Source organism: Boleophthalmus pectinirostris, unplaced genomic scaffold (genome assembly GCF_026225935.1).
Source record: "Boleophthalmus pectinirostris isolate CB_2022bp ecotype Guang Dong unplaced genomic scaffold, ASM2622593v1 HiC_scaffold_14, whole genome shotgun sequence".
Classification (NCBI taxonomy): domain Eukaryota; kingdom Metazoa; phylum Chordata; class Actinopteri; order Gobiiformes; family Gobiidae; genus Boleophthalmus; species Boleophthalmus pectinirostris.
Window position 1 is genome coordinate 16,885,498 of NW_026571047.1, and position 22,138 is coordinate 16,907,635.

General features: G+C 37.7%; 2 protein-coding genes across 2 annotated transcripts; one reads left to right on the forward strand and one right to left on the reverse strand.

The window, feature by feature from the left end:
* Nucleotides 1-2,146: 2,146 nt before the first annotated feature.
* On the reverse strand, nucleotides 2,147-4,822 carry neurod2 (neuronal differentiation 2). The gene is given in 3 exon segments (XM_020918411.2): nucleotides 2,147-3,186; nucleotides 4,692-4,758; nucleotides 4,760-4,822. Coding segments are annotated over 3 exon segments (1,170 nt in total).
* Nucleotides 4,823-6,516: 1,694 nt separating this feature from the next.
* LOC110154365 (protein phosphatase 1 regulatory subunit 1B-like) lies at nucleotides 6,517-21,438 on the forward strand. The gene is made up of 5 exons (XM_020918358.2): nucleotides 6,517-6,784; nucleotides 18,700-18,777; nucleotides 19,698-19,767; nucleotides 20,905-21,012; nucleotides 21,074-21,438. Exons 1-5 carry the CDS (start codon nucleotides 6,650-6,652, stop codon nucleotides 21,166-21,168), a joined length of 486 nt encoding a protein of 161 aa, XP_020774017.1. The 5' UTR covers nucleotides 6,517-6,649; the 3' UTR covers nucleotides 21,169-21,438.
* Nucleotides 21,439-22,138: the final 700 nt, after the last annotated feature.

Sequence of the window (22,138 nt, forward strand, 5' to 3'; positions counted from 1 at the left end):
TTAAAATTAATAAATTACTTTTCTGCAGTTACTTGGTTCTCTATGCAGATAATAATAATAATAATAATAATAATAATAATAATAATAATAATAATAATAATAATAATAATAATAATAATAATAAATGCTTCTTGAATTAATATTTTAATTTAAATATAAGATGCCCAATATTTTGTGGGAGATGCAAAGCTTTTACAATCGGTCGCTGGACATTGAGTTTTCTAACCGCGCGGTGTAATGAACAGATGCTGGGTGAATTAGGAAAGAAATACCGGGTCCCTCCCACAAGGGCCACTTTGGCAGGGGCCGCCTGGCTCCACGTGCCGCAGCTGGCACCGGGCTCGCGCTGCAGGTTGCGCTCGTGCTGCGTTATGGCTCTGTGCTTATAGGAGCTTTAGCTCTAAGTCTGTATAGGCTCTCCACGTTTAGTGACTTGGCACGGCCCCTTGTCCTTCACCTACGGGTCTTCTGTCGCGGGACATGCTGGGAAGGTCACGGATAAATCTAATTCTCTTTTAATAGGGCTGGAATTGATACCCGCACAAGTATGTCTACCAACAGCCAAAATATAACACAGATGTGCATTATAAAATCTTATCAATGCTATTTAGAAACTCTGCTTTTATCCTTCATAAACTCAACTAATTTGCTGATGACACTTAAATGCAAAGCCTAAAAAGGCAAGGGTGACTGCACATTTTGGTAGTCATGCAGGTAATTATTATTAGACTATTCTTTTGTCTTCTCAACTTTGACTTCCGAACTTTACATTTAAATATTTCCAGCAGCAAACAATTCATCCAATTCATTGCGCACACACAATCTTCTAAAAATTCTCTACCATTCAGAAGAGTCAAATAGTGTCAAGCTTTGTTAAATGTAAATCAAGATTTGTTTTATTTTGAACACCTTTTTGAACCTTCGGTTCTTTTTGGCTTTCGTTTGAAACTGTTACAATAAACAAGTTAAACGTCTGCTCAAAACAGGGGGTGGATTCTTATTATTAGCCTACTATTTTTTATGATAGCCTAAACACCATTATAGCCATCATATATTATTTATTTACATTAAATGTGTTTACATTTCCTGTGTCTCCCATAGCATTCTGCTCCAGGACCCTGAAAAACGTCCAGACGCGCAGACGCCGGTGTGTCCGTGCGCTGGAGCATATGGGCCCAGGGCAGGGGTCCAAAGTGTGGTCTCAGAAACAACCACCGGCATCATCATTTTATTTATTCAAATTACACAGCTTTTTGTATCAAGAGGCTGTTTAGATCAAATACACTAGATTGGTATAAAACTTTTTAGTGCCAAATGTTCATGATCTTTGCAGTGGGGCATCGTTTTCTCTGTCTTGATGTTATATATGTATATTTTTAATGTGGATATTAGCCTATAGGCTACAACCATCAGACTAAATGGTGAATTTCAGTCAAAATGGTTTCTCGGTAGACAAACTGACGTTGTTTGATACACCCCGCAACAGGTTGTTAAACTTTCTCAATTAAACTTTTAAAACGTTTAGTTTATCAAAAAGTTTTACTTTTTGTTTTCTTTTTGTTTTAATTTTTCTTCATGACTGACTTAGTTATTTTTTATAGGCCCCAATTCCCTGACTCTAGCCTATTGCACATACACCATAATGCAAATGTGTATTTCAAATGCGTCACACTGGTGCCACGCATTTTAAATTTTTTAATTTTTTAATTTAACCAATAGACTATTTGCAAATTACATAAATAATTTCGGTCTAAAGTAATTTTTTCCGGATTACACACGATTAATATCTTTACAGTTTATTTTTTGTCGGGGAAAATAACTTAAATTAATTAATCAAACCGAAAATAAATTTGCGTTTAGCAAATTAAAATAGTTTGTGTTCAATTCTGTGGACAGTACTTTTATTCAGGTGGTACTATCAGTGTGTCGGACAATGGTTGAGTTTGTACTGCTAGATTTCTCGCTTTCAAAAAAAAAGTAATGACAGAAGACCATTATAAAACATTTTATTTGTTTCGGATCCGGTACATTGCACTGTTCATAGACAGATATAACGGACAGACTGTACAGTACAGGGTTGACACACACCTTCATCCAAACTATTAACACAGAGGATTGTCACTGATCCACGCGCCTCCTGTCACGCTCAGTTGTGGAAAAACGCATTGAGATCCTCATACTGCGCGCCACGATCATGGTGCAGGTGCACGTCGTGGAAAGGTGGAATGTTTTCCGCATGTGCACCACTGTTGCGCGCTCCAGATGACCCAAAGGATATGTTGTTCCTGGACGTGGTAAGTCCAGAGTAATGCATAGAATAATGGTAATTCCTGTCTGAGTCCGAAGACTCATGCTGCCGGCTCGCGCACACGGGGCTGTGCGCGGCCTCGTAGTCCGGGCTGCTGTACTCCGAGGCCTCATAGGCAGAGCTATAGCTTTGGGCGCGCAGGCTCAAGGGGCCCGCTCCAGGCTGGTAGTGTGGGCTGGAAAGTCGTGAGCATCGGTACGAGTACGGCACAGAGAAAGGCGAACCGGCCATGTGAAAGCGCGCACCGTCCGCGCACTGCTCCGTCAGGTAATTCCGGGTGTTGAGCTGCATGCAACCCGCGACCAAGTTTGTGGTGGGCTGAGACAGTCCTTTGCACAGCATTTGCACGTACGTCACCACGTCAGGTCGTTTACCATTGCGCAAGATCTCCCCCAGCGCCAGGATGTAGTTCTTGGCAAGACGCAAAGTCTCTATCTTTGACAGTTTCTGAGTTTTAGAATAACACGGGACGACTTTGCGCAGATTGTCCAAAGCTGAATTCAAGTCGTGCATGCGCGTGCGTTCCCGTGCGTTTGCCTTCATGCGTCTCACTTTGGACCGTTCCACGCGCTCCGCGGTCATCTTCCGTTTTTTAGGTCCGCGCTTCTTGGGTTTTCCGCCTAAACCGTCCTCGTCCCCACAGTCCTCTTCCTCAGCTTCCTCCTCTTCCTCCTCCTCCTCATCGTCTCCCGCGAGCTCAGACTCGGCCCTGCTGCTGCCCTCCTGAGCATCATCCAGGTCGTTCTCCATCAGTGCGCTCGTGTCGTGATCCTCTTCTTTCGCCTTCTCGTGCTCGTGCTCCTCTGCCCAGTCCGCCGCGAGCCGCTGAACGTCCGGCAGCACCTCGCTGAAGAGACGACTCAACATCGTGCAGCAGTCTGCAACAGACACAAGTGTAGGAGTCAAACACAGTCCTCTCCAAGAACATTCCTGCACTGTACCAGTCTGAACCAGGGCCTCACAGCTTTTCTTTTCCCTTAGTCAGTGTCAGTTTAAAATAATATTCAGGTTAAAACGCACATTTTAGATGTTTTTTTTTTTTTTTTTTTCAGTGATTGCCACTGTCACTATAATTATTGACAATGGTGCTATTCTAATGATTTCAAAATATCATGAGTGGCACCTCACTCATAAAAAGACAGTTTATTTAATGTGACTTTGGTATTAATTACAGTCAATCTAAAAATAAAGTATGATTATTTAATGGCACACAGCAACAGTGTGTGGCCCAGTCTGTCCCCTGCAGCGGTGCGGTGCACAGTCGTGGCCTCCTCTCGCGCCTCTTGGGACACATTACAGCAGCGTGTGGAGGTGCGCGAGCCCGGTCCTGTCCCAGATCATAAATTAGCTCTGCAAGGCACACTGTCAGGCCAGAGGCCACTATCTAGTTTACTGCAACATTATGAACTGGGTAAAACACAAAATCACAATATTTATCAGGGCAGTGGCAAAAATATTCAAAAAGGCCTCTACGACTGTTGGGTTTTAATCATAACTGAAATTGAAAGGTCGCATTAACGCACTTTATTGATGATAACCCTTGTGGCTGTATCTGGCAGCTTCGTTGTCCTGTCCATATTCTGTTAACAATTAGATAAACCTAGTTATTAAGCTTATACGAGCAATTCGAAGCCAATAAAATTTGTCATATGTCACACACTTCGCTGGTGTTCCACGCTCAGCTGTGCGTAAAGTGGCTATAGACATACTCCTCTTGATAATCTTGTAAACACAATGTAATTAATGCCAACCAATACCTTGTCAATTAGTGTCCTCTGAGGAGAACTCAACCCCCACTCGTGCGCGCACACATGGACGGTTATGGTATTGTGTTTCACGATTTTCATATTAAATGGATAATATTGTAATTCACAAAGCAGATTTACGCAGCGATCTGGGCATTTGCGTTAATCCTACTTTGGGGATTATTGTGGATTTTGCTAAAACAAAATCCTTTCAGAACACGAGTAGATAGATCTATATGCTCGGAAATAAAAATGGTATCGAAAACAGGTTCAATGTTTCCTTCAAAAACAATGAGAAAGCCAAACCTAAAAAGCTGTAAACATGCAAAACAAAGACAAAAACCTCCGGGCTTTATGCGTAACAGCAGTTATTGCATGCACGTACCTCCGCGGTGGTGGAACTCGTTGACGGGGTAAAAGCAGGTTTGTTTACACCATGTCTCTCCAGGTGGGCATCACATCCGCGCGCCTTGCGACAGGACAGGATCGTTGTATGTTGTCCTCTAAACACCTCTCCTCTCTGCGTCTGTTCCTGTGTCTGCGCCGCTGCCTGACTACTTCTGCTGCTGCAGCTCTCTCCAGCCCAGACGCGTGGAGGGAGCCGTGTGGCACCTCACAGACACGACTGGGTGGGTTACATACCAGCTCTTGATGCCAGGCCCATATGGCTGGCACGTCATTGGCAAGAGCCATCACATGAGAGCCCCGTGATTGACATGCGGCCGCATTCACAGAGACTGGCTTCCCCTGGGGGAGAAGGACTCGCCATCTGTCACTGTGCTGAAACAGAAAATGGAATAAGGAGTGAATGGCGCACGCACAAACGCACTGGATTGAAAACGTTTTATTGAGGGAAAGAGGGTTAATCCATATAGGAAGTTTGTCAGATAATCCTGCACAAGCAAATGATGTCACTTACGTATTATGTTTATAGGCTATTTTTCTTTGGAATTGGAGAACAATGCGTAAAGTATGATCAACAACAAAGAACTGCGGGAAATATATATTTTAATACTATATTATAATTACTAATATTATAAACATCCATTTGATAATGTAATTTATCTAATGTCAATTTTAACAAAGACCTGGCCCCAAAATACACAACCGTAAAGATCAGAGTCAGGGAGCAATTGCCTAAACGAGTCATTTGAAAGGGCTAAGCAGTGCGCCTGCACGGGCTGCCAGGCCTGGCACATGGGCCACTGGGCGACTGGTGGGCGTGATGGTGCCAAAGGTGGCACACGCACACGGAAGCCAAATGATGAGACAAGACAAGGAAGAGGCTCAGACTAATCAGTCTGTGAGGAGATGGTTGAAGGGGCGTTCAGGAAATTATTCAAAATGCAATATTGCAAGGATATTATTATTGTTGTTATTGGTAATGATGGTGGTAGAAGCATAGGTCTAAGTGTAGCGTTATGTTTTGTTTAGTTTTTATTATCACTTCTCTATTATTAATAATGACCTACCAGTAGGCCTAAGTGATGAGCGCCTAGAGTATTCTCCAGTTGGGTATGAGTGACATCTAGTGATCAGAATACGCCAGTACAGAAAGAATACACTCGAGTGAACTCATAGCACGGCCATTCTTTTTCAAGTTTCAATAATATGGCCTACCTCAATTATTGATGAATTTCAGCAAAGCTTTTACTACATCCCTGTTTTAAGGTGAAGGTGAACAGTGGCATAAAGGCCTATTGTACATGGGAACGCAAAGCTTTATGGTTGATAGCCTTACTTGGACACTAGTGACATCTGGTGGAGAGTCTGCGTTGCTGCAGTTTTTCATACATGTGCGAAGTGAATGCACTTGATGGTGACTGGACAGTTACTACAAAAGCAAAACATTTAAAAAAAAAGACTCACATAAACCATTGCTGAAGTTTTTTCTTGTTTTGACCCTGCGTATTTAGATAGTCAATGCGAATTTGAAACTCATCCATCTCAACACGTAGAAAATTAATTGTTATTTGGATTTAATCCGTTCTATTTTAAACCCCCTCATATCGCCCTAGGCCTGGATTCACAGAATGTCATTAGAAGTAGGTGCACACTTTTACGCACGAATCGCGCGCTCATCATGGTTATTGCTTTACCAGATCTCCATGTTTTCCACAATCCGTTTCCATGGCAATGCACTTCTCAACTCGAGGAGTGTCAGACAAAATTTCAGCGGACATATAATGGAGGGAAAGGCACCAAATGCCAATTTACATACCACTAACAGATTTTATAATGTTATTTTTCGGATAAACCTCGAAAATGACTATAGACTCCATTAGGTTTGAAAGTCCAGGATTATGGTCAAGGGAGGCGTATCTGAATAACGTTATCGAGATTGAAGTACCATAATCCCTAGCGCCACTGAACGCGCCACATATCTGCTGGTACGCGCTCCTGCCTACCTTCACTCTTTCCCCCCACAGCTCACACCGCTCCTCACTCCAACACTGGGGAGAACACAGGACATTTGATAGAAACAAAACCAAAATTCATACAAGTAGCTGTGCACTTACATGTCGCGTTAAATCACAGGTTGTTTTGGTACTTTTCATATCGGAACTTTCTGAGCTGTTGCCCCCTGGATGTGACCATGGACCCTCTGCTGCCCTTAAACCCGGAGCTCACCGACCCAGAGGCGGACCTGGAGGAGGAAGAGAGGAAGAAGATTCAGTTCTCTGTACCGTCCACTGTGACTCCTCAACTTGACCCTCGACAGGTGGAGATGGTGAGACGACAACATTGTAACATTTTCATCATTTCATTCATGTTTCGAGCAGAACATTCACGATTGTAAAACTGTAAAATCAGGGCTTCTTAGAAATAGTTAGTTAAACTTACCTTATCTGTCTGCTTAATATTTGAGTTTTGGATCCTCTACTTGAAAAAGTTGCCCAATTTAACAAATCATTTAGATTAGGGATACTTGCATGCCATGACGCTAGATGTTCCTGTAAAAAGGTAGAATCATGATTGTCAAAACCAAGTGCACATTATGACTTGGCGGTTCTCCTCTTGCTTATTTCTTTTGAATGTTACTGTCTGCCTACAGTGTCCCTCAGTATGGCATTAAATATTTCTATCTCCATGGAGACAAGCTGGTGACACTGCCAATCCAAGTTGCAGCTGAGATTTGTGGAGGGGGTGACCCTGCTTACAGCAAGAATGCATGATTTTCAAAAGTATTTTACAGCATTAAAAAAAACAAAAAACTTTATTGAGTACATGCAAGATAGATCAATTTAATTCCATTCTGTGGTACATTCCAGGATCCAGCATCACCACAGAAACAAGCAGGTGGCCAAAAAGTTACACAGTGCACCTTTTAATCCAAAACTGAATCATAAAAATTAGACCTGTAGTCATCAGAATAGCATTTTGGTATTTGCCATAGATAATTTTGGCCTACTTTGGTCTGTATATCATTATTGAAGTGGGTCACTCCAAATGACTGGGATTTACAGGGCACACACATCAGGGCATGAGTTTGACAGACTGTTACATAAGTGATGAAGTCTAGTACGACTTTGTGTGTAAATTTGCTTTCGAGCTCCAGGATTAACCCTAGCCCTGAGTCCCACTAGAGTCCTTTCAAATGTTTTGAAAAATGAACATTACCTACTTTCTTTGAGTGTCATTGGAACATGGAAAGGTTTTGTTATGAGTAATATACATGATAGCCTCTTACCTGTAGCCTTGTGTTAGTCACTTGTTGCAGGCGGTGAGTGTGTTATGTAAAATATGGACCCACATAAGAGGGAAAAAAATATTTATGTAAGTATGACTTGTCTTTTTAATCTTTGGAATGTTTACAATCTTTGTTTGTTCAATCTCTGAGTCAGAGATAGAGCTAAGCAGTGATAGACTTGTACCAGTGGATAATAACCTGTGCATAAAGCATGCATAAACAGTAGTAACATTACTAGCAGGACCATTACAACCACTTAAGATAACTACACTTTAAATAACATTAAGGTGATCAAAGACTTAATTCATGCTTCATTAAAGGTGCACTGTGCAAGCCTCCTGGTGGAGGTCCGCCACTTGCTTGTCTCCTTGGAGATGTTATTACTTTGCCTGGAATGTTCCATTTTATTAAGTTTTTTCCATCTAGCAGTTATTCATTATGGGTGTTTCTGTTGTGTTTCTAATAAGGATGACCCTCCACACATCTGAAATGTAATGTAGCATAGTGCTGTAACCTGCTTGTCTTGGGTTTAATCTATACTGTGGAACATTCTAAGTAATCGACAAAGTAATACATTTCCATGGAGACATTAAGTGGTGAACCCTCTTGCAGAAAATTTACACAATACACCTTTAAGGCTAATTAAGGTGTACTTATTATATACATACTTTTTTTGTTATCTTTCTACATTATGATAAGATTTGAGCTGTGGGAAGTTGAATAAACATAACTTCTGTGACTTATAAACAATACAAACTTACTGGGAAAATGTTTCATTCGGCTGTTTATTTCTTACAGCTCATGTTTTTTAATGGTATTATACATTTAGAATCATATTTTAGTGGACAGCCAATCTATATTATCGTATATCGTCTATATTTTCTTCAGCGATATATCGTACTTGAAAATTTGTGACAGGCCTAAGCAAATAACATTTGCAATTCTGTTGATAACTCATGGTGATCTTTGTTGTATTAGTTTCAGGAGGAGAAACTAACAAAGTAAAAGTAGCAAAGTACTGTACCTAAGTTTAAAATTTTGTTGTAGATTTTAAAGTGTATACTTCTCTACATTTGAGAGAAGCTATCTGTACTTTTATTCCATTACATATTTGAACAGGATGAAAAATAAAAGTATTTTTATTATAGTTTTAGACCTGCTGAAAAGGCTGAGGATTTATTTATGGTTTATTTTTAGCAGCTAGAAAAAAACAAAATTCATCTCAAATCTTTATCAAAATCAAATCTGAAAATCTGCAGAAAATACTTTAACTTCTGACATTTTTACTTTAATACTTAGATTTTTTCATTGGATTCTTTTACTTGAGTATTTCTTTGCTTTGGTAGCTGTCCTTTTACTAAAGTAACAGTATTGAGTACTTCTTCCACCCCTGATTGTTTTGACAGCCAACATTTTCTGATGTGCGTACAGCTTCACTCTCTTGTTCCTCTGGCCCACACAACTCCATTTTTGTATCTTGAGCTGAACAATCCTGAAGGAATCACAGCAATAACAAATGTGGTACTCTGTGACGTTGAGAGCTGGAATGCATTGTAAAGAGAGACAATAGCGGTTTTAACTTCAGCCTGAGAAACTCCATTAGACTTAGTGAACCTCTGGCCACAGTTCATCCTGGAAATGACCTCAAGTTTATGACCTGCTACGATGTCCCCTGAGAGGCCAGGTGTGTCGATGGAGCTGGCATTTCCTTCACATTTATTCAATTTCACACAACATCTGCTTCGAGATCATGTTTCTGTGTTGAAACAAATAAATCAATAAACGTCTAGCCACTTAAATATTTTTGGTACACATCTGCTGTTTACTCAAAACTGGATCTCGGGAGTTTGGCCCTATTTTTAGTTCACTACGTTTGTCTACTCATTTCTGAAATTATCTAGCATCTTTACAAATCAGGGCTGCAACTTTTACGATTATTTTAGCTGTCAACTAGTGAGCAAATGTGATTTCTCCACTATTCAAATTAATATTTCTATTGTACACTTTTTTACATTTTGAAATACATTTTTTACCAGATTAAAATTACTTTCTAATGACACAAAAATGTCAAACTTGATTTTGATATGAAGGAATAAACTTGATACTCAATACAGATTCTGATACTATAATGATCAGAAAAAAACACTTTCTTTAGGCAATAGAATGTCATTTTTAGCATTAAATCATAGTACTTTTCTTTTATATTACAATGAAAGAAAGTACTATGCCATACATCTATAATCCTTCAGTTGTCCAGGTATGTTCCATAGTGGTGCATAGTGGGTGTATTCTACTCTATGGTCTTATATTTATTCTGATACAACTCCAAAGCTCTAACTCTATTCAGGAAAGGTTGTGCATGGATTAGCAACAGATTTTCAATACTTCTGACAATCACAGAGTAAATATGGTAACTGAAAGATTCTAGATAGAGAATTTTTAAGATGAGTTAAGTTTAAATTGTAAACGTTTGTAAATATTACAAATGAATTGCTGATGAAAACCTGAAAAGTTTTATTCTTTTTGAGTTTTTAATTTAATAAAGCCACTGTCTTCAATATAAAACACTTTTGGACATGTGTTTGAGAGTCTGTATAGTCCAGTTAGCAATTATTAAAATATAATTAAGATGATTTTAATAGTTAACTAGTCACAGTTTTTCCAATTAATAGTTGCGGCCCTATTACAAATCATAATTCAGATCTGAGTGAGTCATTGCTAGCACACATGCTGGTGTTTGAAGACCTCTGTGTGTGTATGTACTACTTACAGGCTCACACATTCTGTAGAGCATAAGCTGACTCTCGTCTCCATAAGATGCATTGGCTTTTTACCAGCTCATCAGCAGATCACTGTGAAGCTCTATCTGTGGATGAAGTAAATATTCACCATTGCCTTATAATATATTCACATAGTTATGCCTGCTGCAGAAGAGACATTTTCAGGCATAATCAATGACTTTATACATTATGTTGTTGTCTTATGTGGCTCTGGCCAGTTTGTATTGTCTTTTTGTCGCTTTGCACCTTCTGAGTCAAATGTATGAAGTGAGATATATGGAATTATGTACAGTAACTGTAATATTTTTTAAAAGTTTTATATTCACATCCTCAAAACAGTAGCCTCCCTTTGCTTTGCTGTTTATTAGAAATATTTAACTTTCTTCTTTGTTATATAATTCTATATATCTTACTTTCATTTGAAAATATCGATATATCATATCGTTTAAAGTGATGATACAGTATCAATATCGTGGGCTGCTGTATCGATATATCACCAAGAGTATTTTTTGGTATATTTTACTAAATTATTTTGTTACAGTGCTACAGTTTTGTTGCTTGTTAAGAGGAAGGAAACTCATTTGTGCAACATACCACAACTACCTTTGACATTTTCACTGTTTTGAGGATTAAAATGCGTGTGTTTCATATGAACTTTGCACAAGAAGTGGTTTAACAAAGACTTTCAGTATCACAACCACAATTTAGCCTTGATTTTTTATTGAACGGTGTCAAATTGATTTGACATATATTATATTGAACTGAAAGTGCACTGTATCTAGCTATGTATCGTATTGTGGCCTATGTAGAGGTATGTATTCTACCGGCAACTTATTAATGATACTCAGCCCTAATGTTTGTATATAAAATGTAGAGAGTAGTGAAAAAAGGATTGTTAACAGTACAGAAGTAATCATTTGAAACAGTCTTGATTTCAATTATGAGCAAAATAATAATATTTTTTTATCATAACTGTAACTACATGTTTGATGTTGATAATAACAAGAAGGATGCGAACAGTGACTTTGTGATCGAGTTTGCTTTAGCACTCCATTCCCTTACTCTTACATTTCAGTGTTTTGATTATTATTCATTCATAAATTGTTGTTCTCTTCGGTTCTGCTTCCAACTTTCGTGACTTCTCTTAAAAACCATTACACGAACATGTTCTTGAATGATGTCACATGTGATCTCCAGCTGTGGGAATGCATAGTTTCACACGGTCACTTTAAGGCTCACTTTCACTTTTGCGTCAATGTAAGTATTACCAAGAAAGACCATAGCATTAGCATAACATGGCATAGCATTGGGGACAGGTGAGCACTTTGTTAGGAGAGGCACGGGAGGAGAAAGTTGCTGGAAAAGATTAAAATCTCCATCAGTCAAGGAGCCAACTGATTAAATGCAAAGAGCTTAGCTGTGGTTGGACTAGAGCTTCAGTAAAAACACTTTATGCCAAGAACAAATTTGCACCCAATCCCGTCCAAAAGTTACCCACTGCTAGATTTTATTCATCAAACAATTCACACTTGTTATTTACACAGAGTGGGATGAAAAATAAAAAGGATTTCACTCAATGAGACCGGTGACCAGCTGTGAGGACAGGAAATGAAAAGTGCTCTTGTGATTGAGGGCATTTGAGCTGATACATTTACCTTTAAAACTGGGTGTATTATTCTTTAAAGGTCTTATATTCTGCTGAATGGACTTTTGTGAGCTTTAAGACATGTTAGAATGCTGTCACCTCTTCAAAACACATACTTGGAGTTGTGTTTTGTTTCACACATCTTTCAGTAACCCTTTATTATTAGGCTGTCTGCATTTTCAAAGCTCAAAATGCTCTGTTCCACCCTGTGATGTCAATTTAACAACTACATTTTACCTTTAGTTCAGTCGAGATTTCAGTCTAAGGTTAAAATTATCTCAATGATTCCAGTGAAGGTGTATGGACTTTAAAGGGACAGTCTGGTATTTTGGACATAGGACCTCATTTCCTTGTGAGCCAGAGTGTTGGAGATGTGTGGAGACACTTTTTAAAATATTCCAGCCAGCGACCACCAGAGGGTGCGAGGCTAGTGCATGTCAATGGCCATAGTTATCCTGCCACTAAAAACAGTCTTACCCACTCCACAAAACACCCGAAGCAAAACTGTTATTACACCAGACTGTCGATTTAAATGTCTGTGTTGATAGAATAATGTTTCAAATAATACTAACCTTGCATCGCATGAATCCTCACATTCTGAGGGACTATTTTCTCATATATCAGTCTGCTGCTGCCAAGCTTTCTATCAGGAAGTACAACTCACTACTGCTGCTGCTCAGACATAAATCCTTCAAATGCAACATTGGTTTTACTTCTAAAATAATTCTGTCAACACAGACATTCACATCGACAGTCTGATGTAATAATAGATTTACTTCAGGTGTTTTGTGAAGTGTGTAAGACTGTTTTTAGTGGCAGGCTAACTATGGCCATTGACATGCACTAGCCTAGCACCAGCGACCTCTGCAAATACAAGGACTGGATGGAATATTTAAAAAAGTGTCTCCACACGTCTTTGGTTCACAAGGAAATGAGACCCTATGTCCCTTTAAAAAAACAGTGGAGCACTTCCTATATTACCACATGACATCATAAGGTGGAACAGAGTGGTGGATGTTAAACGTGTGAATGAAACAATGTTTGTGATGAGGAAACATTATAACACAGATCTGAAAATAGCGTAATATGGGCCCTTTAAAACTGAGTGTATTATTCTTTAATCAAGTCTAAAGTCTCAGATAAGAATTGAGAGAGTGAGTAAGATTCAGACTGTTGGACACATCATGATCAAAGGAAGCCTCACAAAGGATTTTCTCATCAGCTAAATTAAACCTTTGCGAGAAAGTACTTGTCATTTGCAAAAGGGATTACCACTTTCGTATTTGCCGTTCCTGTGTAAAGAGCTCTTGAGCACAATAGACCTACTCTACTCACCCACTCACATACTCAAGTTTCACATTAGGTAACCATGAAATACACTCTCCACAGCAATGTTCAAAAAATAAACAAACTTAAAGGTCATGTATTACGCAAAACTGAAACTGAAAATTTTATCCATGTTAGTTTTACCTCCTCAAAAACTTCATTAGTCTGTCTACATCTCTCAAAATGCACTGTTCCAACATGCGATATCATGTAGTGGTTTTCAATTTAACAATTACATTTTACCTTTAGTTCAGTACAGATTAGCAATTGCAGGTCTGACATTATCCAAATTCCTCTAATGAAAGTGTGTGGACTTTAAAAACACAGTGGAGCACTGCCTGTATTACAACATGACATCACAAGGCGGAGCAGTTTTCTGTTTGGGAGAAGAACTTAGTCTAAATATGCAGAATTTGTGTGTTAAACATGTGAATGAAATCAATACAGCTATGTTTTTGATGAGGATGAGCATTATGACAGAAACTAACACAGAAAATCGTGTAATATAGACCATTTAAAATTATCCAATTGTATCATCATTTCATCTCAGTATTAACTATTTTGGATTAACATACATACACATGCACATACACAGGGTACACTTTAGTTTAGTCGTAGGATTTAGTTTTTCAATAGAACAGCTTAAACTGCACATTACATTTGGCACCTGGTTCAGTCCAGATGTCCCTTTACTTTCACTTGTGTTTTGTAATTGGGATATGGCCTTATTTTTAATCCAAGCTTGACTCAATTTAATAGTATTTTCGTGTATATGGGTGGCAGTACTGTGGAGTATAGAGAACATTGTAGTGTTTCAAATGGAGCTGGAGGACAGGTCAGAATTATATGGTAGAATTTGCTGTTTAACCATTTGAGTGCGGTTTTGTTGATCTGCAGATCTGTAATCTGGTTTACCTTGCTCACTCTGGCATCATAAGTAGGACTGTGCAAAAATACCGAAATATGGATATATCATTTAGATTAATGTGATGATACTATATCGATATCGTGAGCTGCTGTATCGATATATATCGCCAAGAGTATTTTTTTGTTGCAGTGCTAGAGTTTTCTTGCTTGTTTCATGGAAGTAAAACTTGTTTTTGCGACACATTTGACATTTTCACTGTTTTGAGGATTAAAATGTTTGTGTTTCAGATGAACTTTGCACAAGAAGTGGTTTAACAAAGACTTTTAGTATCACAGCCATTATTTAGCCTTTTTTTTTTTATTGAACCGCATCAAATCGATTTGAAATGTATCGTATTGAGTTGTATCGAATCAAAAGCGCAGTGTATCGAGATATGTATCATTTTGTGGCCTATTTATCGAGGTATGTATTACATCGGCAGCTTCTGAATGATACCCAACCCTAATCATAAGTGAAATTATGTATTAATCAGCAAATGTAAATCTTAGCTCTTAAAGGTCCTCTATCTCTATCTCTATCTCTATCTATATTGTCAGATTTAATCACGTGGGTGCAGGAACTATAGTGCTGTTCACTTTCTGTATCTGTCTTAAACCTAAGACTGACCTTTTCTTGTTTGTGCCAAAATGAAAACCCAGTGCGCATGGAGGGACACATGGGAATCGAACGCAGTACAAAATCAAATTGAAACACAAGAACTGAACGATTTGATTATTTTTTGAGAATTGTCCCATCCCTACTTCTGAGTGCACCATCTATCTATCTTTCCTGTAAGGCATAAAACAAGATGAACACACTGAAAACAATCGGTGCTCTTGTATATGAGATAATCAGTAACATACAGTAGGCTTGTGGGCAGCTCTCCACTAGAGGAGCTTAACCTTCTCCAGCCTGTATCAACACAACACAAAACAAAGGTTAGCTCTACTCTGTACAAGACTGCACTGTTTTTTTTCACGTCACCTCTGGCCCTCTGTAAATTCTGTTTATATGTTGCCTCATTCACGATCCCAGTACAAGCATTAACCTCAAATGAAATGTCTTTAATTCATATTTTAATCTCGACCCTTGTATTGGCAGAGTGGTGAATATTTATGAGAGCTGCCTGCGGACTGATACACGAGAGTGGAAGTCGCCCACACGTTCAAAGCCCACGCGCTCTGCTGGGATTGGCTGAGTGGACACTTATCGACAAGAATCCTATCACCATAACACATCATGGACAGAGATAGTAGCAAGCATGTACAGCATCCAGCACATTTAACAACAGGAAATATCAACATCAAGCTGATAGTTTTTGAAGGTCCTGTATTACGCAAAATGTTAGAATGTTGTTACCTCATCAAAAACATACCTTGAGTTGTGGTTTGTGTCATTCACACACGTTTCACTCATCCTGCTTTATAGTCTGTCTACATGATGTCATGAAGTTGTAGTTTTCGAGTTCACAGCTACCTTTTACATTTTGTTCAGTAGACAGTGTCAATTCCAGGGCTGAAATTATCCAAATGATTCTAGTGAAGTCGTATGGAGTTTAAAAATAGAGTGGAACACTTCCTGTATTACCACATGACATCACAAAGTGGAACAAAGTGTTTTCTGTTTGAGAGCAGCCTAAATATACAGTGTTTGTGTGTTAAACATTTGTGAATGAAACAAAACACAACTCCAGGTATGTTTTTGGTGAGGAAACAACATTATAACATAAATTAGAAAACAGCATAAAGTCGGCTTTTTAATAATAAAACAACATTTGATAACTGTAGTTGAGTTGTTTTGTTCTGCACTAACCACAAAAAGAGAATTTTTTTCACAGAGGCAAAAAAAGAAAAAAATGTAAATGAGAAATATAGACAATCTAAAGGTGCACTCTAGTGGAGGGTCCTCTTGTCTCCATGAAAATATTATTGCTTTGTCTAGAATGTCCCAAAATATAGATTAAACCTACGTATCATGAGGGAGACAAGCAGGTGGCCGACCTTGTACCAGAAAGGTTGCACAGAGCACCTTTAAGGCATGTTTACAATTTATGCATACAGTAACACCCACACAGTGCTCCAACAGGAATCAAGCAACATTGTTAGTTTTATGGAAATTGTGTTACTTTCCTGTGAAAGATTTTTAACAAGCAACCATTAATATAGAGGGCATTTTTACCCATGGCAGTGTATTTTCAGATATCTTTCAAATTTGTGTCAATTTTTACTATTAGTGGCAACAAAAATAAAACCGTATAAACAGCGAAGTCCTCCATTCATACTGTCTAAAGTAAAAGATGACCATTGATCCAAGATGTGACCTGCTTTATTCACAAAGTTAAAGGTGCACTGTAGAGATGGGCATGATTATTCGACTAATTGATAATTGATCATTAAGAATTTCATCACTCACATTAATTTTTAACTGAAAAACAGAATGTAGGTTGGTGTGTGTAGTGTAGCGTAAGGAGACGTAACACTGGAGTTGTGGCCTCACAGTCCCACATTTAGGCTCTGGCATCTCCTTAGAGATCACTGCACCACTCAGTGAGTGTGTTTACAGCACATCAGTGTCCAGGGTGATCAAATATTTTTGAGTATCCCAGTTTCGTCATGGTGCATGTATACGCAGTATCCCGGTTACTGCAACATAAAGTTGAATGCACGTGCGTCCAAAAGACAAACACTTTTCAGTCTTTTCATCACAACAGTAGCCCTAATAAATAAAGTGACCGACATAAATAAAGTGAGTGAAATGACTGTTAAATAAAGAGCTGCGCTGGGAGCTAAGAGCAGCTAATAGTTTATGCAAATGAGCCATGTGGTTTTAAGTTTTGTTTCTGTAAGACGTAAACAAATGTGCGCAAAGCTGCATTAAATACATTATAATCTCAAACGGGCTGATGTGGCTCTAGAGTGGTTATGGTTTATATGTTGTGAAGTTGAGTTTATTTATGCAGATTTGTAATAGTAATAATAATGATGGTCATTTTAATATAAAAACATTTGATTAACGAACGATTAATCAAAAATCGATCGTTAATTCTCTTGATGATCAATTAAAAAAAATGTAATCAAATGTCCATCAAATGAACTGCGTAACTTTCATGCTGGGGTTCCGCCACTATGCAGATGATGTTGCTTTGCCTGTAATGTTTCACAATATGGTATTAAACTTATATAAGATGCATCTCCATGGAAACAAGCAATTGGCAAGCCCTCTACCAAAAAAGTTGCATAGTGAACCTTTCAGTAAATGCGAAAACAGTATAGACTGAATTGACATGATTATGAAAATATTGCATCCAAATACATTTCAATCTGTATATTATGAAACAAAAACAACTCCATCCAGTGCACCTCCTCCTCCCTCTGTAACATGGAGGAAGCCAAGAGCACTCTCCTACACTGTGGACCACAGCCGCTGACAAACCCATGTTATAACAAATAAAACCAACATTTCAATCAGTGCATACAGTATGTTGTAAGGAGAGCCCCATGAAAAATACAATCACAAATAACATCGTTATCAAGGTTACATAATAACTGTTCACCCAAAGGTAATCCTCTAGAGATTATAACAAGCACAAACATATTACAAACACATTGATGACCAGAGCAGCTATAGTGTTAAACAATGGACTAGAGATGGTTAGGGCTGCCTTATTTAATTTAATTGTATTGAACTGAGACTAGAATTGACTTTAGAATGTAATAATGTAATTCAAAACATGGTTTCAATGTTTGAAGACTTCATGGCAACTGCATTCCTAACATGGGACACTATTATAATTTTGATTCAACTAAAATTATTCTGTTAGAGCTACAGTAGTTTGTAGTGTTTCAACCGTGAACGGACACAAACAAATGTGTTATATTACTGTTATGTAAAGAACAAACAATTGGTATTTGATACATTTAGGACTTAGACTTAGATGGTGGTGACTCAGGAAATGGAGAGGCTGAGGTGGCTGATCGTTCTACTGCTGTAGTGAAAATAAAACAAGCAGAAATTATAGATGGGTCAAGATCTTGTGTCATTAGATCAAATTGTTACAGAAAAAAAATATTGTTTTTATATCGTATTGTTTTTATATCGTATAATATTGTATTATTCCCATCTTCTTGTGGGAATTCTTTTTCATCCTAGTGTAAATGTTTTGCATGAACCTGAAAAAATGTGATAAATACATGAGAGGGTATTGAGTGAGAACCAAAGGTGACAGACTACTCGTGGTAACATGTAAGGATAGAGAAGACAAATACTTGTATAACAGTATTGTTTATTTGTCTCCAAGATTCGTCGTCGGAGGCCCACTCCTGCCACTCTCTTTAGATTAACAGACCCGCCTTCACCAGAGGAAGACCCACAGCAGGTACATCTCCACTTGGCGCTCATTTTTACTGCTGTTTATTAGATTTCTCTCCATGCGTTTCATCCATAAACTGTATAAGGAAGAAAGGACTAAAGAGTGTGATGTCATCCATGGTGTTCAGCTCCTGTCAAATGCCTACTTGCAAAAAAGATGGCACATTTTGAGTCTGTGGGTTGTGAGCCTTTTCCAATAATGACTGTTCATACATTGTTTTGATCAGTGCTTGAATGGGCTGAAAAACCTCCTTTCTTTGCACATGGCATTTTGGCAGTCACTGAATAGTGCAGATAATGATTATTCATAAAATTATTAATTGACAATTATGTAGAGAAGGTTTCAACTGTGGTCATCTGGACACTGTTTTTGCAATCAAGATGTTCTGGATCCTGTCCAGATGCCGTATTCAATATCATGGTTCTTGCTTGAGGCACTAGAATTTACTCTGAGTTAGCCAAATCCAGCTCCAGAGTTGAGAATTTATTTCATCCTAGTCATAGCTATCTTGAAACGTCACCTGTTGAAAACTTAACAACATACACCCCTTCTGTTCCGATCCATCTTTTTCAGCTTGGATACCGATACTGATACTATGGCTTTAAGTATCTGCCAGTACCTGATATATTTTTTTCTGTTAACACAGTTAACTAATTTGATCCAATTGTGTTATGTTGTAACTTATTTATCCTGCAAGTAACTTGAGAACTAGTTTGAATGAATAAAAGTTCAAACATTATGAGACATCCTGGACCTACATCAGTAAACAGTCTTTTTACATCTAGTTAAAAGCCCAAACCAATACCCAATCTAACAAATTTTCCTGGATTGGCGCAATATTTGATACCAGTATTTGTATCGGTGCATCCCCAATGAAGAGTAAGTGTTGTTGTGATCTGATAAACAGTGACATTTTTCTCCCTTAGTGGGTGCTGACAGACCATGGAGTCTTGAAGTCCAGAGTGACCCACACCTACCAGCCACCGTCTCTCAAAGGTTTGCTCAAGTTACTTCAGTAATCAATCAATGAAATCAATACAAATGTGAAAAAAATTGACTATAATCATCATTGAGGTTAAGTTTTGAGTGGATACTCATTATTTTATTTTAATCTACTCTTTGGGGAAGTTTTCCTATAAATTTTATTAATCAATATTCACATTTTGCGTCCCTTAAAACTACAATTTCAGTAGATTATATATTGGCAACATTTATTTATTATAGCCAGTTCTTTGACAGTGGACATGTGCTTGTTTGGACTGCCCAAAAACCCTGTAAATGGTGTGAGAGTGAGATTAGGAGACAGACAGCTGTGGAGTGCTCCTGGATGATCCTGGATTATGAGATGGACACACAGCTGCAGCATGGGAGGCTTTTCTCACACTCTTAAAATCATTTACAAAAGCAGAGCAAAAACTATACAACTAATGTGCCTTATAAAAGTGATTTCATCTTTGCACTGTTTCTCCTTACCCACCTCTTGTATATAGCCGAGATATATATAGACAGGTTTACTATATTTCTATAGTTTTATTTATACTTACACATTTAATTGTAGAATTGGATCTTATTTGACACTAGTCTCATGCTTTTTTTCTACTTATTATTTCCATTTATTATTCTAAATGGAACTAATAAAATTAGAATACCAGCTATATGTAAGAACTTAAAACATGTTTTAAAAATGATCTGAAAAAGTATTAGAAATAACAAAGAACAGAAACTAGCAATATAGTCTCCCAAACAAGGGAACAAACTAATTTGTGTGAATGTATGTGAATATTACAAATAAAATCTTAACCATATGTATCAAATTAGGGCTGCAAGATTAATGATAACAATTTGAATGGACACAACTAGCAAATCGCAAAGACTGCTATTTTTGAAGTACCATAATTCCTGCTAACAAAATCTTATTCTGCATAAAAACTCTCTGTACAAACATGTTCTGAAATGTGATTCTTATATTCTTGTTTTTTTTGTAAATTTTTCTGGATGCAAATAAAATGGACTATCATTGAAACATAAATTGCAAATGTAACAACAATTCCAATGGTTGTCAGAAAAATCATTTGATATTTTTCCTATCTCAAATTTGAAAATGAAATACTAATTGTGAGTTTTCCATTGTAGTTGTGCAGAAGATGGCTCAGGCCCACCTCGCCTGTTTACCATCTATGGACAAAGACGATTCTGATGAAGAGGTTGAGAAAGACTCTGAAGTGCACCAGAAGACTAAAGGTATTTTCCATTCAGTTTAATTTGTATGAATTGAATAAAAATGTAATAATATTTTTAATAGAACCACAGGGGGATGTACAGAGACTCCAGGACCGCTCTGAAGAAAGCCATCAGCCTACTGGTGAAAAAGAACCATGGGACAATGGAAGTTTCTAAGATGAAAAAACATCAATAAGGCGGAGGTACTTTACTTTTAAAGAGGATATGGTAAAGAAACCTGTCCTATTCTAAGGGTCAGTTGGCCTTTTTTACGCATATATATGAAAGCAGCACCAACAAATAGACTTTTGTGAAGACAAGTTATGAATTGTGATGTCCTATACTCAGCATGCTCATTGGAACATTGGACAGTTTTAGTAGGCTACTTATATCTTATGCTGTGATTGATAATGTCAGTATTTCCTGCTTTGACAGTACCACAGTAGAGAGCCCAATAATCTCACTGTATATTTGCAGTTCTGTGTATTTTCTAAGTTAACTTGTAATTGGGTGCTTTATGTACAATCAGCAGGCTAAATTTGATTGAAAGCATGTTTTGGGTTTGTTTCTTTTTACTTTCATCTTTTAATTACATAAATCTTTATATCAATTATATATACAAACATTTTGTGTTTTTTTATATTTAAAGCTGTGTAGAATTTGTTGTAAAACTTTACATGTCACATAATTGATGTAACTCCATTTGATCAATAGGTCAAATATTGTGGTCATACCGGAGGAGTCAATGAGGCAGGGCAGTGTGGCACTGAGTGTGGAGTGAACATATAATGAAACACTTCAGATGTTTTGAAAGGCACTATACAAATCCAATGATTAACTAATAATTAAATAATAATTAAATAATCACTATAATAGCAAACGTTTTTACAGAAATTTAGACAATTTCATCATGCTACTTTGAAAAGATAGAGGGAAATGACAAAAGCTATAGTTTTTAAACATGAGCTAAAGCCTTACAGTTTTTTTTTATTTTTTAGTTGCTCTGACACAATTCTCTACTGAAAATTGACATTTGCGACAGCTCACACTAAAACCCAAACAGTATTATGGTTTTCCTAAACAAAATCAGATCTCAACAAAATACCGTTTTACATTAAAAACTACATTAAATAATCCCCCAAAAGCA

What these genes read in the sequence shown, in the direction of transcription:
- LOC110154365 (XM_020918358.2), top strand. Translation starts at nt 6,650, where the DNA reads ATGGACCCTCTGCTGCCCTTAAACCCGGAGCTCACCGACCCAGAGGCG. An exon ending in CAGAGGAAGACCCACAGCAG is followed by an intron (nt 18,778 to 19,697) that starts GTACATCTCCAC and finishes TTTCTCCCTTAG; the next exon opens with TGGGTGCTGACAGACCATGG. An exon ending in AGTGCACCAGAAGACTAAAG is followed by an intron (nt 21,013 to 21,073) that starts GTATTTTCCATT and finishes TATTTTTAATAG; the next exon opens with AACCACAGGGGGATGTACAG.